This window comes from Ipomoea nil, unplaced genomic scaffold (assembly GCF_001879475.1).
Source record: "Ipomoea nil cultivar Tokyo-kokei standard unplaced genomic scaffold, Asagao_1.1 scaffold2845, whole genome shotgun sequence".
Lineage (NCBI taxonomy): Eukaryota > Viridiplantae > Streptophyta > Magnoliopsida > Solanales > Convolvulaceae > Ipomoea > Ipomoea nil.
Window position 1 is genome coordinate 1,929,421 of NW_017619273.1, and position 17,686 is coordinate 1,947,106.

Consider the following 17,686-nt stretch of genomic DNA (forward strand, 5'->3'; position numbering starts at 1 on the left):
AGAATCAGCTAATGTTATCAACTATTTATACCCTCTAATTAACACAATCAGCTAACAGCTAACAGTTAGCAGCTATCAACTAACAGTCATTTTACCAAACAGGGCCACTGTAAACTAATGCAAGTTGTTGATTTGGGATGCTAAAATTCTCAAAGTAAATGGAAAAATACAATAACAATTTGGTAAATATTAAAAATTTGTAAACGTTAATATTGCACCGAGCAAAATTATAAAGTGAATCTGTTGATATGAAAAAGTGCAACCGCTTTTAGTGTAATTTGCCGTATCATAGGTGCACTTTGTAGTTTTGCTAGAATCACCCTTTCTGAGTGCACTTTTATATATCATCGGATGAATTTTATTGTTGTGCTCAGTGCATATATATTCTCATGGAAAAACTTGTCTTCAATCCCTAATAAGAGCATCTCCAACAACTAAAGATTTTTGCAAAGAGAAAAAGGAACAAAAAAAAAAAAAAAAAACAAAAAAAAAAAAAACAAAAAGAAAACAAGGGTGTCAAAAAAAAGAGGAAAAAACAATTATTTATGGGCGTGCCGGGTGCGCAGAATGTGCACCAGGCAATTTTTTTTTTTTTTTTTTTTTTTTTTATTCTCCTCCTGGATGAGTTATGGCATGATAATCTTTGATTCTGAGCTGTTGAACTTGCATTTCTTGTGCTGAGTATTATGCATGATTGCTCCCAGTTGGTTTGAAATGTTTATTGAAGCTATCTAGAGTTTAGAACAGAGTATTGTAGGCTTGTTTTGATTGAGTTTGGATGTTGAATTCTTTGATATAATCTATTCTTGATATTCCTACGATCTATTCTTGAATTTGTTGATCCGAATGCTTATTAATTCGTTATAAGTATTCTTGCAAGCCTTTCGTTGGTTGCATGCTAGTATAATTAGTTCTTGATGCTAGTATGATCTTGTTGTAAGCTTTATTCTTGGAATCTCGTTGAATTTGACCTGAGCTTATTATCCTTGAATCCCTTTCTTTGGAATCTATTGAGTTGTTGAGTTGAGAACCATTCGTTGATGATATATTCTTGAAATCCGTATTTGTTGAGCTATTCCTATGAACTTGATATTGATTCTTATTCTCTTGAGAGTCTATTCCATTGTCTTAGCTTTGTATGGCTCTCTTGTTGACTTGAAACCTTGATTATTGTTGTTAAGATTGATATGGACAGTGTGAGGCTTATTTGATATTGATTTGAGACTGGCGGGCCTCTAGCTCTGTTTGCAATGGGTCATGTTGGTGTGGGAAGCCCTTGACAGGTCGGTGGTGTGGAAAGCCCCGATCAACCATTGTGAACTAATCCAGTAGTGTGTAAAGCTCTGGGTTGCCATTTGGATTATTTGATTTGTGGACAATCCGGTCAAAACGTATTCTGGGTTGTCAGAGATAGTAGCTAATCCGTTGGGTTTTGAATCCCAATAGGGGGTGTATACACTTAAAGTTGCTAGATCTGTTTCTATTGGACATTGATTGATTGGTTACTTGTGACATTGGTGCTGATTGGAAGCCCTCCGCACTAATCTACGTTGGTATCGAGTCACTGAGGTTGACTCCGCGGTATATGTTTGATGATTGTGTCCTTTGTGGACTTGAAACCTTGATATTGTTATTGATTGCATGACTTTGATCTGATGAAGACTATCTATGCTGATTATTATATATGATTGTTCTATCTTTCTTATTGTCCTTGATTCGTTATTGGCCTCGTTGAATCAGTCTCTTTATTGATGTCCTTGGGGTATAATGTCGTGCTGTTGAGCATATCTCATGTATTGGTTTGTTCTTGATTCCATTCCTTATGATTTATTGAATTAGAGTTGATTAGCGAAATATATATGTATTCCTAAGTCTCAAAACTATTTCAAAGTATTAAATGTATATCTACGTATCTTTACACATTGGAGTGAGGTTACTTAGCATAATCGCTAATGGTTTCAAACTGTTTTCAGGTATGAAGTAGTCCAGCTTTGAGAGCGCGATAGTTCGAGACTAGCATCTGCCTTGTAGTTAGATTCCTTAGTTTGACTCTGTTTATTGGCCTGTGAGCCTACGCTAGACTTATACTGTTGAGACTAGTACTTGTTATGTTGTTTGGTTTGAGGTTTTTAGACTAGCCTTAGCATTTGGGTTCTGTGTGACCTAAATGTGGCATATTATTCCCGATTACTTGAATTAGCTTTCGCAGTTTTTAATTCAGACCTAGTCTTTATCTACCTATCTTGCCAGTTTATTGCTTTAAGTTGAATTTAGAAATCAGGGGTGTTACAACAAGGGTGTCAAAAAAAAAAAAAAAAAACAATTATTTATGGGCATGCCGGGTGCGCGGAATGTGCACCAGGCAATTTTTTTTTTCTTCTCCTCCCGAGTGTTACAAAAAGTCCAAATTTATGCAAATACAAAATTTTCTTCACTTCTCTTTTCTTCCCTCACCTCACCTCTTCTCCATTACACCTAAGCAAAAAAACTTGAAAAAAAAAAACCTTTAGTGGGGATGTCTAATGGGATAATCAAATTCTTGAAATAATTAAAAAAATGTTATCTGTATCAAATATTTAGTATTACCTATATACCTGATGTGGTAAATTCTACCAGGTATATGTACTCGTATCTTGTTGAGTAGTATAATTGAGATTTATGGCTCGGATTACAAGGGCCGAGGGCTGGAGCTCGGAGGTTCCCGAGCTCCTAAAGGCTTCTAGAGAGATAGCCAAAAGTGGCCCCTTCACAAGCGGCTCGCGTGGTATTTATAGAGGATTGCAGGGGATCGGAGCACATGTCGGACGACTGGCATGTACGCCACGTGTCCTCCATGAACTCGGCAGCTAAGGAGAAGCGTACACATGTAAGAGTATATCTGATTAGCCAATTGCTATTGGGCTCGGCTCGAGTGCTACTTTCGCCCTAGCTTGACCATTGAGCGTCAAGTGTTGGTGCTCAGGATCTCATCCAAGTAATCAGGTCGGGACCGAACACAGGAAGGTAAAGGCATAGGCTCATTAAGCCACGGAGACGTCCAACCATCAGGTCGAGTCGGTTAGGTATGATATTCAGGTGGGGTCAAGTCGGAGAATGACTCTCGTCTTGTGTTGACTCGTATCGAACCATGTCCTCAGTATAAAAAGGGTACATAGCCGGGATATATTCCCTATCAATACCAAATGATGATATTTTATATATGAATCGAGTATAACAAATTGACAACCCTTCTTATTACTCAATTCATTAGTTATTGTGAATTTGTGACCATACTTAATACAAGTTAAACACCTAAAAACACGTCACCATATGTAAGATGTATCCTAAAATTTTTGAGAATGCCGGAGCATTGTGACATTGTCCTTAAAGAAATGCACGTTGTCACATGAGCCAATCTCTCTCTCTCTCTCTCTCTCTCTTTCCCCCTCCCTCTCTCTCTCTATACAGATATGATGAACAAGCAATGAGAAGAAATTACATGCACACACACATATATATATATAGTTGGTAGATTTTGTCTTGTGTCTGCAGAAAGTACGTGCATTAACGTAACCAATTAATATAATTGAAGCAATCGCAATAAACATTATGAATCCACAATGATATGATTTGTTGATAGAGTTGTTTTGTGGCCGGAAAAAATGGCGTCTATTTCCTCTTCTTCTTCTTCCTCCTCCCGTTCTTGGTTGTTGTTTGATACTAGTGCTCCGCTGGCAAGCCTGAGCAAGATATTGTTAATCTCCGGCGTAGTTTTGTACATAGGAATCATTCTCCTCCCCAACATCCCATCGTGTCCGTCCCCGTCGGAGATAATGGTGTCTCCGACGAGAGTGGCGGTGGATCAGGCGGTTCCAGCGGGAGGGAGGACGGAATCGCGCGATCCAGGTCCGCGTGTGGGCCGGACGAACCTGAGCCACCTGATATTCGGGCTGGTGGGGTCGGAGAACGCGTGGCACCACCGGAAGGCGTACGTGGAGTCGTGGTGGCGGCCGAACGTGACGCGGGGGTTCATATACCTGGACAAGGAGCCGACGGGGGAGCTGCTGCCGTGGTCGCCGTGGTCGCCGCCGTACCGGGTGTCGGACAACATAACTAGGATAGTGGAGGTGACGGGGCACGTGGACTCCACGGTGGCGCGGATAGTTCACGGGATCATGGAGGTGTTCCGGGATTGCGAGGGGGAAGATTCGGATCGCGGGCTCCGGTGGGTGGTGATGGGCGACGACGATTCTATCTTCATGGTGGATAATATGGTGGAGCTTCTCGCGGGGTACGACCATACAAAATACTATTATTTTGGGGGGCATTCCGAGTTCGTATTGTCCAATTTTTGGTACTCTTTTAACCAAGGATTTGGGGGGGCTGGTTTCTTGCTTAGTTACCCTTTGGCTAAGGCCCTTGCAAAGGGCATCGAGTCCTGCCTCAAACGTTACAATCAATTGAGGGCCGCAGATTCTACTGCCATGGCTTGCATTGCTGATCTTGGAGTAAATCTTTCACCCGTTCCAGGCATTCATCAGGTACATATATATATATATATATATATATCAATCATTATGCTATGCATCTGTGTGCACCATACATGGTGCATGCAGATGCAAAAACGACGTCGTTTTGACTAAAAACGCGCATTCTACTTAAAAAAAAAAATCAGTTTCAATTCCCCTCAACAGCATTATGTTGTTTATTCATTCTGGATTTTTAGTTCATAGATTCTGGATTTTTAGTTAATTGATTCTGGATATTTAGACGGAAATCGAAACTGATTTTTTTTTTTTTTTTTTTTTCATTCATGATGGATATTTAGTTCATTCATTATGGATATTTAGTTCATTCATTCTAGATTTTTAGTTCATTGATTCTAGATATGTAGTTCAAATTATGCACAACATAATGTTATTGTCGAAAATCGAAACTGAATTTTGTTTTTTTAAGGTGGGACACACGTTTTTATTCAAAATGACATCGTTATTTTTGCATCCGTGTGCACCATGCATGGTGCACACGGATGCACAACATAATTTGCCTAAATATATATACAATCTCTTATTTTATTTGACGGTCCTTTAATATTGGATGCTGAACTTGACCCTTTTACCGGCCTTTATTCAGATGGACCTTCGAGGTGACGCATCCGGGTTCCTGTTGGCCCACCCGAACGCCCCACTGATGTCCCTCCACCATTTCGACATGATCGAGCCCATCTTCCCATTAATGGACAGAGCCCAATCGGCGGCGCACTTGATGTCGGCGGCCAACATGGATCAGACTCGGATTCTCCGGCAGACAATCTGCCACCACCGCGTGACGAACTGGACGTTCTCGGTGTCGTGGGGGTACGGAGTCCACATCTACGAGAAGATAATGCCTCGGAGCTTCTTGCAGAACCCGATTGTGAGCTTCAAGGAATGGGCGCCCAGCCCCCACCCCCCGCATTGGATGTTCGATGTTCGCCAGCCCCCCAACGATCCCTGCGACTCTCCCCATGTTTTCTTCCTCGAATCTGTGAAGAAAACCCCCAACAAAAACCGCATCCTTGCCACCTACAAGCGTCAATGGCGTCGAAAGCTCCCTCCTTGTGCCTTCACTGGGAATCACTCTGCGGATTATGTTTTCAGGATTCGGGTCTATAGCCCCGCCGCCAAACGCCCCAAGGTAATTCCACCCCATCCTAATTTATTTCCTACCAGAAATTATGGAATTTCCGACCACATGAAAGTGATCATAAATGAAGTTGTTCCGACCACTTTTGGTATCCAGAACAACCTTTGTTGCTATTTTAGACCGATCACTTTCAGGTGGTCGAAAATTTCATAATTTCTAGTAATGTACTTTCATCATATCTTCAAATATATCTCTTCATGCATGCATGCATCAGTAGTTCTTCAAGGTAAATATATTTATTTAAAACTAACTACTTCATCAATTCAAAATAAGTTAATAATTTATATATATATGTATGTATATTAATTGTTATATTTGTATTTGATTTTGTGTGTGCAGGCTGAAAGATGTGAATGCTGTGACGTCACTCGTGTGAGTGATAGCAGCATTGCGGACGTCAAAATCAGGGAATGCATGGAGAACGAGCTCATTGCATAGTCAAGATGAACAAGTTTAATTTTTTATTTTGTTAACAAAATAAAATTTAATTTTTTTATTGTATTTTTGTTGTATGTTGATATAAAATTATACACCATAACCATCAGTTTGCCCAACTTTGTTTCTTACAAAGTCGGCATAGTATAGGGACGGCATAGACTGCAATTTTGTCACTCATACAAAATCCACCAAATTAAATGCTATTTACTGCAAATTTGGATGTAAATTAGTGTTGTTTAGTACTTCATTAATAGATTTGAATTTGAATTTGAATTTGAATTTTTACCACTTTCATTTCTAGCTAGGTTTGAAAGATATTCATATTCATACTATCATGAATGTTTTTCGACGGCCTACAATTCAGCGAAGGGATTAATTACTGTGTCCGACGGTGAAAATCCTGGGTATACCCAAAATATAAATGTTTTTCAAATTTTTTGCTTTACACACATGAAAGAGAAAGTGCGGGAGAGAAGAAAATGGTTTTGTAGAAAAATGAGTGCTTTTTGTGAGGTCTGGAAGAGAAAAAAAAAAAAGAATGCGCACTAGCACGCCCAACGAACACGGACATATACAGTTACATGATCCTCCCGGCCGGAAGGTATTCAGTCTTATATGATGGTATCCACAAGACAAGATGTACTATTCCTAAGAACCTGCTTTGTTTTATTGTTGAATACATAGTTTTTGGCAGTATATGCTCTTCAAGTAGAATATAATGTTGACATCTTTGTATTGTTTGTTCTATTCATACACTAGGAATTAATAAATTGAAATTCACAAATCTGTCTTCTTCATATACTGCATATATCACAAATGGCTCAAAAGAAAATCCATCAAGTATAAATAAAAAGCAAAAGTTTCCCCCCAGTACGTCGTCTTGATCGATGAATGGCAACAAATGAAATGAAATGCCCCCTAACTAACCTACTTTAATTTTTATGTAATGTCAACTAATCAATCTGCTCGATCGCTCCAACTTTCATGGAACTTCACACTAACCTTGCACCTTGTGTGTCTCAACTTCTTCTGCCTTTTGAATTCCTATCCAGCGCGCATAATCCACCCACCTGCAAAAAGTTCAAACCCCCAGCCGGCTTTGTTAGTTGTAGTTGTTACCAATTCAAATGTTTTGACGAGAAATGGGAAATGAGAGGCTGAAAGATCTTACAGTAATGAACCCAAGAATGTGTTGCCTGTCCGGACAGCGAAGCAAAGTGCGCTCAGAATTAATTTGTGTTGGTGTAGCATTGGCTCTAAAAGCCGCTGTTCAATCACACCAGCCAGCACTTGATACCTGTTGAGGGCGAGAGCGATTTTAGGTGGACAAAGACACAATATAGATCATTTTTCAGTTTTCTTTTTCTGTCCATATATAAACGAGAAATTACAAGAGTTTTCCATCTTGAGCAAATAAAACAAGGTCATTTAAGCAGGAAAAATATAGGTGAGACAACTGGTCGGTCTACCACTTTTGTGTAGAAAATTATATGTATGCATCCAATTTAACATACCGAAGATTGCTAGATACTGCCATATAGACACCATAGGCAACACTGGTTGATAATACAGGTACATTCTCCACCTCCTCTGCAGAGGACTTATCAACAGCCTTTCGTGCATTTATGAGTGCGTTTGTCACAACTGTGCCAACCTGAGCAAGCAAACCATTCGGTTTTATCTTAGGTGTCCGTCCAACTTTAATTGAATAAGAAAGCAGGAAATCACCATGCAACAAGGGAAGAAAATGTTTGGCATTGGCTATTATATAACATTACACAACTGTTAAACAACAATCCAATTTAGCATACAAATACATGTATGTGGTGTGTCTCAATATTACACACACACACACCAAGGTTATGCAACGAGTTGTGGCTCTTAGGTAGAAGCTATGTTAAACAGCAATCTGAATTAGCATGTGTGTGTATATGTATATATATAAACATTATAAATACCAGAGAAGATGTTGTGCCAACTGCAAAGAGCTTGGTCCCATTCCGCTGAAAATTAGATCAGATATTATCAGATTCAATCAGAACAGTCATCAGGTTTCCATGTTATAAAGAAATTTGAATTACGGATTTAGTATAGATATTCCTTACCACTATTGCACCAAGTCTATGCAGCAATGAAAATGTTGTCCCAGGCAGGGCAACCTACAAAAATATGGATGATGAGATACCCTTATTCCTTTACCATATTCATAAGCAGGGGATACTGTATATATAGGATATTAACTTTATTATCATCATTTATCAGCATAGCTAGATGCGTACACCATCAAAGGACTCTAAAGCCCGATGTATGTGCTATGATTGTTAGTGCTATATTGAGTTTGTTTCCCCAATCAGTAATTATCAAAATATCATGCTATTATTTTGAATTTGGGTATTGATACAAAGTTTTTATTAACCCAAACATTAAAAAGAACGTCAAAATAGTGACCTGGAATGCATTTTCCGGACAATTGTGAAAAAACTTAGCAAGGCGTCCAGCATTCAGAGCAATAGGTGATCGGAGAGAAACAGTAGGAGCGGGAAGGTAGACGAGCATGAAATCTGCAATTATGGCCATGACCTATGCAGAAACAGATTACAAATTTAACAAGGGTGAGAATGTGAGAGTTATGTTCAAATATAATGCACCACCCTTCCCTGATAAGAGTGTTGGATATGAAATAAATGTTTCCACACAAGTATAAATGTTCATGCAGCTTAGTTCTTTAAAGATGAAAAAGATTGTTGCCAGACATTAAACTCAATACAATAATATTATGTCCATGTATTAACTGGACATAAATTTCCTCAAATCTCAAACTATACAAAAGCAACATAAATAAAAATGCAAATAGGTTCATCCCAAATCTCAATAATTAAGTCTGCACGGGTAGCTTAGTTGGTTCCTTGGTGGTAGATTATGGGCAAAGACATAGGATCGAGCCTGACAATTGCAATGTGGGAGTTAATATTATGTATCAACTGGACATAAATTTCTTCAAATCTCAAACAATACAAAAGCAACATAAATATAAATGCAAATAGGTTCATCCCAATAATTAAGTCTGCACGGGTGGCTTAGTTTGTTCCTATGGTTCCTTGGTGGTAGATTATGGGTAAAGACATAGGATCGAGCCTGACAATTGCAATGCGGGAGTTAATATTATGTATTAACTCGACATAAATTCCTTCAAATCTCAAACTATACAAAAGCAACTTAAATATAAACGCAAATAGGTTCATCCCAATAATTAAGTCTGCACGGGCAACTTAGTTAGTTCCTATGGTTCCTTGGTAGTAGATTGTGGGCAAAGACATAGGATCAAGCCTTACTCTGAGTCATTTACCCCTCCATTATCAGGGCAAGAGAGGTTGGAGATATTAAAGATGCAGCTATTTAAAATTTGTAATGATAAGCTATCCACTAATCACAAAACAGGGCTGTGATTTGGTAAGTAGAGAAGATGAATGTCATATTGTTTATGGCATACCACATCTGCAAAAACAATTTCCAGCTCATTGAAGAAGTTTTCTCTGCGGCGTTCATACTCAGCAGCAGTCTGCAAAAACAAATCAGTATTTGAAGAGTGAAACGTATGTTGAGAAACAAGAACATCTCATCTATCTGAAGAGGTAAAGTTAGTTAGGATTAAGAAAAATCAAAATAAATGAAAGAATAGTGAGAATAATAAATTTAATGTACCTTGGTGAAGATCCCAACGCCGCATTCCATGGCGACTTTAGCAAGGAAGAGATCGTCGGCCAGGAGACGCTCCTTAAACCCTCCAAAGCGGAGCAGCCACGAGAGAAACCCGGATTTCTCCAGCTCCAAGTAGCGCAGCACTATGGATCCCGGAATCTTCCCGTCCAGGATCGCCGCCTTCAAGTCATTCGGCAAGCTCTCCAGCGACCTCCCCGCCTCCGCCAATGCCATCAGCGCCTCCTCCTTATTGTTGTTGCTCTCGCCATTGTCGTCGTCGTCTCCGCCACCGCCGCCGCCACCGCCGTGAAAGTTTCCTCCATTGACGCCGCCGTCTCCGCCCGCGAGCGAGAGCAGCAAAAAGGTGCGGCGGTTAGGATTCGGTGAGAACGAGACGGAAAGCGGGCGTGCGGCGACGGCGAAGCCTGTGATGGAAATAGCGCTGCGGAGATGAATGCGAGAAGGAAGTATGGGGAGAGTGAGAGAGGAGCATGAGCGCAGCGGCGAGGGAAAGTTGCCGGCGGCGGCGATCGCCATTGTGGTTGTTAACAGTGTTGGTCGAGTAAACAGTTGGTTGGTTGGTAGGTAAGTGAGTCACTGACCCTGACCCTGACCCTGACGCCTGTCTTTCTTCTTCTAATTTTGCCCTTTCATAGTGTTCCATATGTTAGGTTTAAGCGTTTAAAATACGAGGAATTTTGTTCCCACGCACTAGCATTGGAACGTCTACTCTGCGCTTACATGTACTCTCTATTAAAACTCCATTTTTTATTCTTTTATATATATATATAGTAATAAATGATTTGTTATCCTCATTTTGTGTGTCTCGAACAAAATGTCAACATAAATTTTATAAGAGAAAGAGACTAAGAGAGTAAAAATTAAGAGTAGAATTTGAGGGTAAAAGTAGTATTTTACTATTTTCCTTCCCAGATGTAATGACCAAAGCTGCTTCAACTAAGAAAATCCAAAATTTCACTTTTGATTCTTGACTATGGAGACATTGTCTAAATTTTTTGTTATTTATTTATTTTGTCACATTATATCTTTGACTTTTATTTGTTTAATTTTATGAGTAAATTACTAAAATGGTCCCTCGACTATGTTGATTTCACTTTTTTAGTCCTAGTCATTTTAATTTGGCTAATTACATCATTCAACTATCAATTTTTAACCATTTTGGTCCTCCGGTGATTTAAGGCACCAAACTTCTGGTAAGTATAAGGGTAATAAAGTAATGTGAGTATAATTTGCTCTAGTCTAGGATCATGTCGTCAGGACGTGGTCACCCCGTCAGTGCACCGCCTTCATATGGAGGTCTCTGCCGGAGGAGAAACACGACTTTTTTCTTCGCGCCTACCGTCATCAGCTCCTACCTTGACTTTGTAATAGAAAATGCCAACGAGATTCACCGCAAAAACCAAGATCGCCTACTGTACACCAACTCTCGCAGCAGATCTCTAGACTTCCGCGGCCACCCTTGGGAAGCAGTTCCTTTCAATCACCAGATTTGTTGCGAAATACAGTAACTAATATTCAGTAAATTAAAACAAATCCCACCTAACAGAAGCAATAGATTTTTTCATTGGAAACAATGATCAAAACAAAAGCAAAGCCAACAGGAAAAAAAAATGGACTAAATAGACTTATTAGTCGAATGGAAGTTATTTATTCAATATTTTTTTTCAATCAATATGAATGATACAATTGTTGAAGTAAATCTAATACTGGCTGACAGATTTCCCTAGCAAGAGAAATGAGATATTTCTCTGACAAGGTTAATTTGCACTGTGTGTGTATATATACATAGCAAAAGCTGAATAGCCTGTTGAAATTGGGATAATCCATTTGGATCAATGATATAAAGATTATAATTATAGTCTAAACAAATAAAGTTCTCACAAAAGCATTAGTTGAAATTCTTGTCTTGATTTCATCTAGAAATTACATATTCCAACGTTCTTTAAACAAAGGTTTGGAAATTAACTCATAATCCTAAGTGCATTTCTGAAAGAAGGCACCGATTTTTCGTGTCGCCTGAGGAACTGGCTTATCGTTGGAGCGACTGCGGCTTGCTTTGGACTGTTGATGGGACAGCTGCGAAGGCATCGGGAGAGAGGCTAGGAGGAAATCGCTGGTGGGGTGGTGGCTCTTGACGGCGACCCGTAAGTGCCCGAGATTTACAGTCTTCCTCTTCTTCTCTACTGCGACTTCCGCCGACTTTTCCGCGAGGAATTCGAGAAAGAGCTTGGTGGATCGGGGGATGATAAACAGTGCCTCCGAATTCACCTTCTTGACCCTTGAGAAACAATTCCGTTCAAGAAGAGCAAGAGAAGAGGGCAATAGAGAGTTTCACAGTGAACTTCCAATAATATCCTTAAAAAATTGCCGTTTAAGTTGTCGGAGGACCAAAACAGTTAAAAAATTATTAATCGAAGGATATAATTAGTCAAATTAAAATAACTAGGACTAAAAAGGTGAAATCAACATAGTCAAGGGACCATTTTGATAATTTGCTCTTTATTTTATTTATTTGTCACAATTAGTCATTTATTTAAACTAGTATAGCACCCATGCGATGCACGGATAGTAACATATATTCAATATTATACTCATAATATTTGTTCTATATGTCCACAAACATAAACATTAATGTTCATAAGCACTACACTAAATATACACACTCTATAGTAGGTTCATAATGTTCATCAAAACAAAGCTTAATGGGTATAAATATTAGGCTAAAGTGTCAAATCGCACCATGAACCAATTACGATTTGTCATGCTGCACCCTGACCTTTCATAAGTGATAATTCGATGCACAAACTAAAAAATTTTGTCCACGTAGTCTTTTTTACAGGTAGCCTTTAGGTTATAGGTAATAACTTGGTGATGTGGAGGTGATTTGGCAGACATGTGTTTTATTTTGTAGACGTGACAGCCATTTCAGCCGTTTAATTGAATAACCCAAAATATGACTTTCCAGTCATCCGCGTTGTGGCCGGCGGCAGGCGGTGTTCAGGCGACTGGAGTGTCGCCAGATTCTGGAAATTCCTGAAAATCTTCATAAATCAATCTGAAGGTTCAAAATCAGATGCAATCAGCCACAACGAATGTATCCACAGAGCCTTTAACAAAATCATACACGGCGAACTGAAAATTCCAGAAAATCTTCATAAATCATTCTGAAGGTTCAAAATCAGATGCAATAAGCCACAATGATTGTATGAATCTCCGGAGCCTTTAAAAATATCATACACGACGAATACACAAAATATTGCATAGAAATCAGTGATTGCTGAAACAGAATCTGGAAATATCCTAGAAAATGCGAAAATTGTTCCCGGACAAAAAATCAACGCAACAACAACATCAACAAATTGGAGCATCTCACGTTATGAATTTTGAAGCTGCAGCAACGAATTGGAACAACATTTATGAAAGAAATCAGCATTGCTAGTTATGGGCCTTAATTAATTTTAGGATTATTGCTTTGTGAAGATTATTTCATCATCAAGAGCAGCAAATCTCGACTTACCAATTTCAATGTGATTGCTTCCATATTTTCCTCTCCCCTCTTTATTATGATCAGCCATCTTTCCTTGAGGAGAGGTCCAGCCGAGCCACTGCCGAGTTTCGTTACCGCCTTAAGTTGCCAACTTGCTCTACATCCAGCTACTGCCGTTGACGAGGACAGGAACCATGGAGTTGAGCACCCTGCTTCCGCAACCGGTCGTCACTGCTGCCTTCCACCCAAATTGCCGACTTGCTGCGAACAACCGGGGGTACAGATTCGGGTCGCCCCGCCAAGATACGAGCTCAGTCCATCTCAATCACAAACAAACAAGCTACTTCGCTAAAACCACATTCCAATTCAGATTCCCAGGTTTCAACCAAACGCCCTCTAAGTAATCGTTGCAAGAAAGCAGTAGAATTTGGGAGAAGAAAGCAGTATAATTTCCCAGTAATCACAGAAATTAAAGCATAATATCTAAGAAAAATACAAGGAATTCAGGACCAAATTTGGGAGAAGAATGAAAGGGCGGTTGATTTCTTTTTGGCGAAAATTGAGAAATCATTGGCAAATCAGAGAGTCGCGATGTTGAAGTTGATGCTCTGGTAAGTGGACGACAAAGATTGAAAAAAAAAATAGCTCATTAGTTTATTTGACTAAGCAAATAAAATAAGTTCACCAGCGCCATGTCATCAAGGTAACAGGGAAACCTGTAAAAAGAGTTAGACAAAATTTTTTGGTTTGTGCATGGAATCATCACTTATGAAAGGTGCGTAATAGTTCTAATACGAGATAAATAGTGTTGTATGTTACAATGTATTGATACTCAACTAAATACTTATATATTTTTAAGCAACAACAGAAATTAGGTATTGTTTTTAATGAAGGGATAATTATTTTAGGGCTTGTTTGGAAATTTGAAAAATGACTCCCGAATGTTATTTTTCAGGTTTTTACAGCACGTTTGGTTCACGGAATGAATTTGGAGGGAATAGGAATGCTATTCCACATGGAATGGAATAGGTAAGGAATAGAATATGAATTGTATTATGTTGTTTGGTTTGCTGAAGGAATAGACTTTAGTAATTGTATTCCAGTGTTTGGTTGGTTAAAGTAATAGAAATGGAATAGGTTTTAAAGACATAAATACCCTTATACATAATAATAATAATGATAATAATAATAATAATAATAATAATAATAATAATAATGAATATGATTATGATATACTGAATGTTATATATATATGTATATATATGTATATATATATATATATATATATATATATATTTGTATTTATATACATGTATATGTATGTGTGTGTGTGAGAGAATAACAATAACAATAACAATAACAATAATAATAATAATAATAATAATAATAATAATAATAATAATAATAATAATAATTATAATTATTATTATTATTATTATTATTATTATTATTATTATTATTATTATTATTATTATTATTATTATTTGAGAATAACAATAACAATAACAATAACAATAACAATAATAATAATAATAATAATAATAATTATTATTATTATACAAATACATATTTATTTTTATATGTATTTTCTCACTTATCCCACATCGGTTGGAGAAGTAAGGAATGGAGCCTTGATGCTCCTATAAAAGGAGTCTCAAGGCTCCATAATTTCAATTGTAATGCTCATCCGCTAGGCAAGCTTGCAATGCCCATCCGCTAGGCAAGTTTGCAATGCCCATCCGCTAGGCATGCAGATGAGCAGACTACTTAATTTAGGAGCCAAGACTCCATAATTAAGGAGTCTTATACAGTTATTTTATATATATATATATATATATATATATATATATATATATATATATATATATATATATATATATATATATAAACTAAACTGTCACGGCCGGTGTTTTGAGAAATTACTTTTTTTTTTTTTCTCAAAATGCCAATTACAAACGCTACAAAATGTGTGTGTGTGTGTGTATATATATATATATATACAATTTATATATATATATATATATATATATATATATATATATATATATATATATATATATTGATGGATAAAAATTATAATTAATTAAATATATACATTTATATAATACACTATATTTATTAAATATATATAAATATTATATAATGTGCAAAGGGTATTTTTGGTATTTGTGATATAAAAGCTATTCCCAAGGGCATGGGAATAGCTAATACCAAGGCCCCCTAGGAATGGCTATTCTCCTTGCGAAGGTAATAGCTCATTCCTAGGCATGCTATTCCCATGACAAAATGATCCAACCAAATGATGGAATAGGTCTATTCCAAGGAATGTTATTCCATTCCTGACCTATTCCATGAACCAAACGTGCCATTAGTGTTTGGGTATTCAAAGAAAAAGAAGTCAAATTTTGGACAACAGAAAAAAGGTCCAATTTGACGGAATATGCCTTCATGGCATGTTTAGTTCGCGGAATAGGCCCGGAATAGAATAGCATTCCCAGTAATAGGCATATTTCTTTGTTTGGTAAAAACTTTCCGGGAACAATGCTCTGGAAATGACCCATTCCTCTTGCAAGGGGAAAAAAGATTCATGGCCTCCCCATAGTATTAGGCATTTCTATTCCTGAATTCTCAAGAATTGCCTAAAGTTGCTATTTCTTATTTTACCCCCAATTCCTCTCGACGTCCCCATTGCGATGATCGGTCGTGACCCTCTAGAACCTTCGTCCGTCCCTAGTAACAGGATCACCATTGTCAAACAACTGAAACAAGTCATCGGCCGCCATATGCGAAGTCTCGCGTTGCGACCCAATCCGTGTTGTTGGAGGCATCGCCGGCCGATCGAGCCTTTACATGAATGATTGGAGGCCATGGATGGTGTTGGGGATGCGTCGAGACCTATTCCCGCTGACTAGATTGGCGGTCGGAGAGTTTCGAATTTTTTGGACTCTGTTGCGCAGCTGTTGCTGGCTTTGTCGTTGCTAGACTCTATACCCCTATACATAAATACCCTTGGGGGTGGGTGTCAGAATAAATCGACAATGAAGTTGAATTGCATTTTTACAGAAGAAATTTCTCAGGGAAATCGTCATTTTTTGTTTAGGGCGAAGAAATGTCAAGCGGTGAAGTGGTAAACTTCCTGATTGTTAGCGTTTTTAGAAATTGATTTGGTCGGGAACTAAGAAGGGGAGGCTTGTATAAATAGGTTTGATAAAGATGACGTCAAAATAATAATAATAATAATAATAGGCGACAGTCCATTTTTAGTCATTTTTTTATCAAAATATTTACTTTTGGTCATAATATTATTGTGACATGACCAATTTTGGTCCTCTATCAACAAAATCATTGAAATTTTATTAAATAGAATGACATTTTCATCTTTTTAATACAAAGTGTGTTGATCCGTTATATATTTTATGTTTGTTTTTTGAAAAAAAATCATAATTGAAGAGCGAAATGTTCTTGTATTTAATGCAATTTCAATGATTTTTTAGATAGAGGATCAAAATTGGTCATGTCACAATAATACTAGGATCAAAAAGGAATGTTGTTGATAAAAAAAAAAGGACTAAAAGTAGACTGCCACCTATAAATCTAGAACTAAAAATAAAATTAACTATTTTTGCAAGGAAAAAGTTTTTGTTATAGTTCCATAAATGTTCTCAAACCAATTAAAACAACCGTGAAAAAATAAATCAGCACACTTCTGGACAATTCTGACTGTTATGGTGGCACACCTGGTTGCATGTTATGCACAATCAATATGACATTATAATGTTGCACACATAAGGAAATGTGACCACATAAGGCTAAACGAACTGAGTGACCACATAATTATCAATAGTGAATAGAAGCAAATTTATAAAGAGTTGCATATATTTGTTAAGAATGGCTAAGTTGAGTGTGTTAACCATTCTTCTTGTGGTGTTATCTCATCAGGTTTATCTTTTTTATATTTAAATTATTATGACTATCTATTTCTTATGTGTATAAATCTTTTGAGACTATTTCTTATTATTTTACTTTATCCTTTTAACTTTATCAATCGGAACACTTTTTGTACTTTCAAAAAAATATTAACAAATAATTTTAAAAATGAATGTAACAATAACGAAATCAAAATATTAAATTGATCAATTATGATAATAACATGACCAGTTTTAATTTACATCATTTTCTTTGTTTGTTTGTTCATTTTTTTTCATCAGACATGCATTGTTCAACTAAAGTGTGATCTCAATTGCTACTTTGACAATCCAATTGGACCATGTAACGACAGAGATTGTAATCAGCGCTACTTTCAAAGTGATTGCGGCAAAGGAGGGAAATGCAAAACTATAAACTCAAAACTATATTGTCAGTGCTTCAGCTAGCAAT

At 37.4% G+C, this 17,686-nt stretch overlaps 2 protein-coding genes across 2 annotated transcripts; one reads left to right on the forward strand and one right to left on the reverse strand.

Moving 5' to 3' along the window:
• The first annotated feature begins 3,697 nt into the window (after positions 1-3,697).
• On the forward strand, positions 3,698-6,334 carry LOC109160214. Its single transcript, XM_019308450.1, has 3 exons — positions 3,698-4,520; positions 5,113-5,655; positions 6,004-6,334. The coding sequence occupies exons 1-3, from the start codon at positions 3,813-3,815 to the stop codon at positions 6,100-6,102; spliced, it is 1,350 nt and encodes a 449-aa protein (XP_019163995.1). The 5' UTR covers positions 3,698-3,812; the 3' UTR covers positions 6,103-6,334.
• Positions 6,335-6,864: 530 nt separating this feature from the next.
• On the reverse strand, positions 6,865-10,445 carry LOC109160216 (protein RETICULATA-RELATED 4, chloroplastic-like). The gene is made up of 8 exons (XM_019308451.1): positions 9,805-10,445; positions 9,593-9,661; positions 8,551-8,682; positions 8,208-8,261; positions 8,061-8,105; positions 7,617-7,756; positions 7,274-7,399; positions 6,865-7,172 (listed from the first exon to the last, which is right to left on the reverse strand). Exons 1-8 carry the CDS (start codon positions 10,336-10,338, stop codon positions 7,100-7,102), a joined length of 1,173 nt encoding a protein of 390 aa, XP_019163996.1. The 5' UTR covers positions 10,339-10,445; the 3' UTR covers positions 6,865-7,099.
• Between the last annotated feature and the right edge of the window lie 7,241 nt (positions 10,446-17,686).